The following is a 7890-nucleotide window of genomic DNA, read 5'->3' as shown; positions in this document are numbered from 1 at the left end:
TGGAATACCTGCTTTCAAAATTATTATTGCGGCAGCTATCAATCCAGTTAACAAATTCTTGACAAGATACTTCAAAAAACGGATTCAAATTAGTAAAAAGAAATCAATTAAATGTTTCTTCTCCAAACACACCAGGATCCCGTTCAAATGCTGCCCTTCAGTCAGCCCAGCATGCTCTCATTGCCTATTCTATGCAAGGAACTCAATGCATAGCACATTCCGAGAGAGAATCACAGGAGATTGCACTGGGTACCAATATGCAATAGATTTAAATATTAAAATGAAATTCTTACCCATTTTTGACCTGCCTGATGCAGGTGTGACTGGAAGTTTGTGTATGGTGCAGAATGGGCAGTGAAATCAATCTCCATACAACTGTCCAGCCTCCCAGCACTGCTCCCCCTGGTGCCAGCAGTAACACCGACTGAAACATGTACTCTAGTGTATCTCACTGTGACACAGATCGCCATTGGTATTGATTACTGCCTAATGGGAAGGAGCGGGAACTTGATGTTATAGATATTGTAGAAACAGCTTCCTGAATGTTCTGACCTTAAAACAGCTCAATTCTGTATGAATTTGGATTTGTGGAGAAATCCCTTGATCAACAAAACGTTGTCTTATTAAAAGCTGCCTTGGACCATTACAGAAATCCAGTAAAGCCTGCTGTATGACCTTTTATTGCATTAATCTGTAGCGTCTTGCTCTCCTTGATAGACTCATGTCTCACCAGATTTTAGTCCATAGTGGTGAATCAGAATCTTATTTAACTGCCATTCAGCTACAGGGACTTCTCATCCCCCAAACTAAATCACTGCATTTCTAAAGGCTTTATAATTTACACTGACAGCTTGACTTTTTCCTGCCAAATCTCCTGGGGATTTTCTCCTCCAGCAGCTTGTATCAGAGTGGGAGGATTTACTGCGTAACCTCAAAGATTGCTTTTTAAATAAAATCCAAGCTGGCAAACATTTGTTTTTTGAGCAGAGCAGGTCTGCTGGACAACAGGTCTGATTGGCCCTCGAGGTGTGGTAAGCTCTCAGGTCTCGCTGTGCTGGCTGTGTGGTGGGGCGACCCTGCGAGATTCTGCAGTGTGGCCAACTTCAACCGTTTGTTTCAGTTCCCTCTGCATTTTTCTAATGTGCAAAGTGAACACAGAGTCATCTGAGTGGAGGCAGATCCAAAGTGAAGCAATTCTTTAAATGGGCTGTTGGTTGGAGACGGGCTGTTGGGAGGAGACAGACTGTTGGTTGGAGACGGACTGTTTGGAGGAGACGGGCTGTTGGGAGGAGACGGGCTGTTGGTTGGAGACGGGCTGTTGGGAGGAGATGGGCTGTTGGTTGGAGACAGGCTGTTGGGAGGAGACGGGCTGTTGGGAGGAGGAGGGCTGTTTGGAGGAGACGGGCTGTTGGTTGGAGACGGACTGTTGGGAGGAGACGGGCTGTTGGGAGGAGACAGGCTGTTGGGAGGAGACGGGCTGTTTGGAGGAGCCGGGCTGTTGGGAGGGTTGGGAAGTGAAGGGCTGTTGGGAGGGTTGGGAGGAGACGGGCTGTTGGGAGGAGATGGGCTGTTGGGAGGAGACGGGCTGTTGGGAGGAGCCGGGCTGTTGGGAGGGTTGGGAGGAGACGGGCTGTTGGGAGGAGACGGGCTGTTGGGAGGGTTGGGAGGAGACGGGCTGTTGGGAGAGTTGGGAGGAGACGGGCTGTTGGGAGGAGACGGGCTGTTGGGAGGGTTGGGAGGAGACGGGCTGTTGGGAGGAGATGGGCTGTTGGGAGGGTTGGGAGGAGACGGGCTGTTGGGAGGAGACGGGCTGTTGGGAGGAGACGGGCTGTTGGGAGGGTTGGGCGGAGACGGACTGTTGGGAGGAGACTGGCTGTTGGGAGGGTTGGGAGGAGACGGACTGTTGGGAGGAGCCGGGCTGTTGGGAGGGTTGGGAGGAGACGGGCTGTTTGGAGGAGATGGGCTGTTGGGAGGAGACGGGCTGTTGGGAGGGTTGGGAGGAGATGGGCTGTTGGGAGGAGATGGGCTGTTGGGAGGGTTGGGAGGAGACGGGCTGTTGGGAGAGTTGGGAGGAGACGGGCTGTTGGGAGGAGACGGGCTGTTGGGAGGGTTGGGAGGAGACGGGCTGTTGGGAGGAGATGGGCTGTTGGGAGGGTTGGGAGGAGACGGGCTGTTGGGAGGAGACGGGCTGTTGGGAGGAGACGGGCTGTTGGGAGGGTTGGGAGGAGACGGGCTGTTGGGAGAGTTGGGAGGAGACGGGCTGTTGGGAGGAGACGGGCTGTTGGGAGGGTTGGGAGGAGACGGGCTGTTGGGAGGAGATGGGCTGTTGGGAGGGTTGGGAGGAGACGGGCTGTTGGGAGGAGACGGGCTGTTGGGAGGAGACGGACTGTTGGTTGGAGACGGGCTGTTGGGAGGAGACGGGCTGTTGGGAGGGTTGGGAGGAGACGGGCTGTTGGGAGGAGACGGGCTGTTGGGAGGAGACGGACTGTTGGTTGGAGACGGGCTGTTGGGAGGAGACGGGCTGTTGGGAGGGTTGGGAGGAGACGGGCTGTTGGGAGGAGATGGGCTGTTGGGAGGGTTGGGAGGAGATGGGCTGTTGGGAGGAGACGGGCTGTTTGGAGGAGACGGGCTGTTAGGAGGAGATGGGCTGTTGGGAGGAGACGGATTGTTGGGAGGAGACGGACTGTTGGGAGGAGACGGGCTGTTGGGAGGAGACGAACTGTTGGAAGGAGACGGGCTGTTGGGAGGAGACGGACTGTTGGGAGGAGACGGGCTGTTGGAAGGAGACGGGCTGTTGCTTGGAGACGGGCTGTTGGGAGGAGACGGACTGTTGGGAGGAGACGGGCTGTTGGAAGGAGACGGGCTTTTGGGAGGAGACGGGCTGTTGGGAGGAGACGGGCTGTTGGGAGGAGACGGACAGTTGGGAGGAGACGGGCTGTTGGGAGGAGACGGGCTGTTGGTTGGAGACGGACTGTTGGGAGGAGACGGACTGTTGGGAGGAGACGGGCTGTTGGGAGGAGACGGGCTGTTGGGAGGAGACGGGCTGTTGGGAGGAAGACGGACTGTTGGGAGGAGACGGGCTGTTGGGAGGAGACGGGCTGTTGGGAGGAGACGGGCTGTTGGGAGGAGACGGACTGTTGGGAGGAGACGGGCTGTTGGGAGGAGACGGGCTGTTGGGAGGGTTGGGAGGTGAAGGGCTGTTGGGAGGGTTGGGAGGAGACGGGCTGTTGGGAGGAGACAGGCTGTTGGGAGGAGCCGGGCTGTTGGGAGGGTTGGGAGGAGACGGGCTGTTGGGAGGAGACGGGCTGTTGGGAGGAGACGGGCTGTTGGGAGGGTTGGGAGGAGATGGACTGTTGGGAGGAGACTGGCTGTTGGGAGGGTTGGGAGGAGACGGACTGTTGGGAGGAGCCGGGCTGTTGGGAGGGTTGGGAGGAGACGGGCTGTTGGGAGGGTTGGGAGGAGACGGGCTGTTGGGAGGAGACGGGCTGTTGGGAGGAGACGGGCTGTTGGGAGGGTTGGGAGGAGACGGGCTGTTGGGAGGGTTGGGAGAAGACGGGCTGTTGGGAGGGTTGGGAGGAGACGGGCTGTTGGGAGGAGACGGGCTGTTGGGAGGGTTGGGAGGAGACGGGCTGTTGGGAGGAGATGGGCTGTTGGGAGGGTTGGGAGGAGACGGGCTGTTGGGAGGAGACGGGCTGTTGGGATGAGACGGACTGTTGGTTGGAGACGGGCTGTTGGGAGGAGACGGGCTGTTGGGCGGGTTGGGAGGAGACGGGCTGTTGGGAGGAGATGGGCTGTTGGGAGGGTTGGGAGGAGACGGGCTGTTGGGAGGAGACGGGCTGTTGGGAGGAGACGGACTGTTGGGAGGAGACGGGCTGTTGGGAGGAGACGGACTGTTGGAAGGAGACGGACTGTTGGGAGGAGACGGGCTGTTGGAAGGAGACGGGCTGTTGGGAGGAGACGGGCTGTTGGGAGGAGACGGGCTGTTGGTAGGAGACGGGCTGTTGGGAGGAGACGGACTGTTGGGAGGAGACGGGCTGTTGGGAGGAGACGGGCTGTTGGTTGGAGATGGACTGTTGGGAGGAGACGGGCTGTTGGGAGGAGACGGACTGTTGGGAGGAGACGGGCTGTTGGGAGGAGATGGGCTGTTGGGAGGAGACGGACTGTTGGGAGAGTTTGGAGGAGACGGACTGTTGGGAGGAGCCGGGCTGTTGGGAGGAGATGGGCTGTTGGGAGGAGACGGGCTGTTGGGCGGGTTGGGAGGAGACGGGCTGTTGGGAGGAGACGGTTTGTTGGGAGGGTTGGGAGGAGACGGGCTGTTGGGAGGAGACGGACTGTTGGGAGGAGACGGGCTGTTGGGAGGGTTTGGAGGAGACGGACTGTTGGGAGGAGCCGGGCTGTTGGGAGGGTTGGGAGGAGACGGGCTGTTGGGAGGAGACGGGCTGTTGGGAGGGTTGGGAGGAGATGGGCTGTTGGGAGGAGACGGGCTGTTGGGAGGGTTGGGAGGAGACGGGCTGTTGGGAGAGTTGGGAGGAGACGGGCTGTTGGGAGGAGATGGGCTGTTGGGAGGGTTGGGAGGAGACGGGCTGTTGGGAGGAGATGGGCTGTTGGGAGGGTTGGGAGGAGACGGGCTGTTGGGAGGAGACGGGCTGTTGGGAGGAGACGGACTGTTGGTTGGAGACGGGCTGTTGGGAGGAGACGGGCTGTTGGGAGGGTTGGGAGGAGACGGGCTGTTGGGAGGAGATGGGCTGTTGGGAGGGTTGGGAGGAGATGGGCTGTTGGGAGGAGACATAGAAACATAGAAACATAGAAAATAGGTGCAGGAGTAGGCCATTCGGCCCTTCTAGCCTGCACCGCCATTCAATGAGTTCATGGCTGAACATTCAACTTCAGTACCCCATTCCTGCTTTCTCGCCATACCCCTTGATCCCCCTAGCAGTAAGGACCTCATCTAACTCCTTTTTGAATATATTTAGTGAATTGGCCTCAACAACTTTCTGTGGTAGAGAATTCCACAGGTTCACCACTCTCTGGGTGAAGAAGTTCCTCCGCATCTCGGTCCTAAATGGCTTACCCCTTATCCTTAGACTGTGACCCCTGGTTCTGGACTTCCCCAACATTGGGAACATTCTTCCTGCATCTAACCTGTCTAACCCCGTCAGAATTTTATATGTTTCTATGAGGTCCCCTCTCATTCTTCTGAACTCCAGTGAATACAAGCCCAGTTGATCCAGTCTTTCTTGATAGGTCAGTCCCGCCATCCCGGGAATCAGTCTGGTGAACCTTCGCTGCACTCCCTCAATAGCAAGAATGTCCTTCCTTAAGTTAGGAGACCAAAACTGTACACAATACTCCAAGTGTGGCCTCACCAAGGACCTGTACAACTGTTGGGAGGGTTGGGAGGAGACGGGCTGTTGGGAGGAGACGGGCTGTTGGGAGGAGACGGGCTGTTGGGAGGGTTGGGAGGAGACGGGCTGTTGGGAGGAGAGGGGCTGTTGGGAGGGTTGGGAGAAGACGGGCTGTTGGGAGGGTTGGGAGGAGACGGGCTGTTGGGAGGAGACGGGCTGTTGGGAGGGTTGGGAGGAGACGGGCTGTTGGGAGGAGATGGGCTGTTGGGAGGGTTGGGAGGAGACGGGCTGTTGGGAGGAGACGGGCTGTTGGGATGAGACGGACTGTTGGCTGGAGACGGGCTGTTGGGAGGAGACGGGCTGTTGGGAGGGTTGGGAGGAGACGGGCTGTTGGGAGGAGATGGGCTGTTGGGAGGGTTGGGAGGAGACGGGCTGTTGGGAGGAGACGGGCTGTTGGGAGGAGACGGGCTGTTGGGAGGAGACGGACTGTTGGGAGGAGACGGGCTGTTGGGAGGAGACGGACTGTTGGAAGGAGACGGACTGTTGGGAGGAGACGGGCTGTTGGGAGGAGACGGGCTGTTGGGAGGAGACGGGCTGTTGGTAGGAGACGGGCTGTTGGGAGGAGACGGACTGTTGGGAGGAGACGGGCTGTTGGGAGGAGACGGGCTGTTGGTTGGAGACGGACTGTTGGGAGGAGACGGGCTGTTGGGAGGAGACGGGCTGTTGGGAGGAGACGGACTGTTGGGAGGAGACGGGCTGTTGGGATGAGACGGGCTGTTGGGAGGAGACGGACTGTTGGGAGGAGTCGGGCTGTTGGGAGGAGACGGGCTGTTGGGAGGAGACGGACTTTTGGGAGGAGACGGGCTGTTGGGATGAGACGGGCTGTTGGGAGGAGACGGACTGTTGGGAGGAGTCGGGCTGTTGGGAGGAGACGGGCTGTTGGGAGGAGCCGGGCTGTTGGGAGGGTTGGGAGGAAAAGGGCTGTTGGGAGGGTTGGGAGGAGACGGAATGTTGGGAGGAGACGGGCTGTTGGGAGGAGACGGGCTGTTGGGAGGAGCCGGGCTGTTGGGAGGGTTGGGAGGAGACGGGCTGTTGGGAGGAGACGGGCTGTTGGGAGGAGACGGGCTGTTGGGAGGGTTGGGAGGAGACGGACTGTTGGGAGGAGACTGGCTGTTGGGAGGGTTGGGAGGAGACGGACTGTTGGGAGGAGCCGGGCTGTTGGGAGGGTTGGGAGGAGACGGGCTGTTGGGAGGAGACGGACTGTTGGGAGGGTTGGGAGGAGACGGGCTGTTGGGAGGAGACAGGCTGGTGGGAGGGTTGGGAGGAGACGGACTGTTGGGAGGAGACGGACTGTTGGGAGGAGACTGGCTGTTGGGAGGGTTGGGAGGAGACGGACTGTTGGGAGGAGCCGGGCTGTTGGGAGGGTTGGGAGGAGACGGGCTGTTGGGAGGAGACAGGCTGGTGGGAGGGTGTGGAGGAGATGGACTGTTGGGAGGAGCCGGGCTGTTGGGAGGGTGTGGAGGAGATGGACTGTTGGGAGGAGCCGGGCTGTTGGGAGGGTGTGGAGGAGATGGACTGTTGGGAGGAGACGGGCTGTTGGGAGGGTGTGGAGGAGATGGACTGTTGGGAGGAGCCGGGCTGTTGGGAGGGTTGGGAGGAGACGGACTGTTGGGAGGAGCCGGGCTGTTGGGAGGGTTGGGAGGAGACGGGCTGTTGGGAGGAGCCGGTCTGTTGGGAGGAGCCGGACTGTTGGGAGGAGCCGCAGGGAGTGCTCCACAGCATGTGTCATTCTTTTTCCTGATTGGCTCAAATATCATTCATAAAACAAGAATAAATCATGCTTTTCCCAGATACGGAGGCTCAGAATGAACAAATAGCTGGCAGTTTTTGTGATTTAGCTATTTCCTCCTGTTTTGTTCTGATCTTCATCGTCTTGCCTCTTCCCAAAGGGGAGGAGCTAGAAATTTACAAGCAACCGCCAATCTAAAGACAAACTTCCCTCACCAAAGGTAACTAGCTTCTCATTGGCTTCAGCACCGACCTGTTCACAGCAATTAGACTTTATGATCTTAAAGTGACAGACTAGGTTAAGCACAGCCCCACATCAGCAGCAGATAGCTTCCCTCAAGGCCATCCCTTCACGGCAGTTAGGAAAGGGCGAGGAAGATATAAACATTTCCCATGTTATATAATAAATTGGCCCTGAAAATCTACGTCTATTCTGGGTTACCCCCACCATAACGTCAATGGAAGTCTGCGGCACTTACAAAGTGATGCGTCCAATGAGGTGCGGTAGCATAGTGGTTACGTTACGGGACCATTAATCCCGGGCGAGCGTACACATCCCATGGCAGCTGGGGAATTTAAATTCAGTTCATTAAATAAATCTGTAATAAAATGCTAGTATCAGTGATGGTGACCATGAAACTACCGGATTGTCATAAAAACCCATCTGGTTCACTAAGTAAATCTGCCGCCCTTGCCCGGTCTGGCCTATATGTGACTCCAGACCTACAGCAATGTGGTTGACTCTAACTGCCCCCTG

The 7890-nt window shown here is 57.7% G+C and overlaps 1 protein-coding gene across 1 annotated transcript; it reads right to left on the bottom strand.

Annotated features, from left to right (window-relative positions):
* Positions 1–1198: 1198 nt before the first annotated feature.
* Positions 1199–7127, bottom strand: LOC139246993 (uncharacterized). The gene is made up of 5 exons (XM_070871459.1): positions 6738–7127; positions 3996–4142; positions 3168–3440; positions 2663–2935; positions 1199–1549 (listed from the first exon to the last, which is right to left on the bottom strand). The coding sequence occupies exons 1-5, from the start codon at positions 7125–7127 to the stop codon at positions 1199–1201; spliced, it is 1434 nt and encodes a 477-aa protein (XP_070727560.1).
* Positions 7128–7890: the final 763 nt, after the last annotated feature.

Source organism: Pristiophorus japonicus, unplaced genomic scaffold, assembly GCF_044704955.1.
Source record: "Pristiophorus japonicus isolate sPriJap1 unplaced genomic scaffold, sPriJap1.hap1 HAP1_SCAFFOLD_2482, whole genome shotgun sequence".
NCBI lineage: Eukaryota > Metazoa > Chordata > Chondrichthyes > Pristiophoridae > Pristiophorus > Pristiophorus japonicus.
This window is presented reverse-complemented; position numbering and strand designations above follow the sequence as displayed.

What these genes read in the sequence shown, in the direction of transcription:
- LOC139246993 (XM_070871459.1), bottom strand. Translation starts at nt 7,127, where the DNA reads ATGCTGTGGAGCACTCCCTGCGGCTCCTCCCAACAGTCCGGCTCCTCC. An exon ending in CCGGCTCCTCCCAACAGTCC is followed by an intron (nt 4,143 to 6,737) that starts GTCTCCTCCCAA and finishes TCCTCCCAACAG; the next exon opens with CCCATCTCCTCCCAACAGCC. An exon ending in CCGTCTCCTCCCAACAGCCC is followed by an intron (nt 3,441 to 3,995) that starts GTCTCCTACCAA and finishes CCCTCCCAACAG; the next exon opens with CCCGTCTCCTCCCAACCCTC.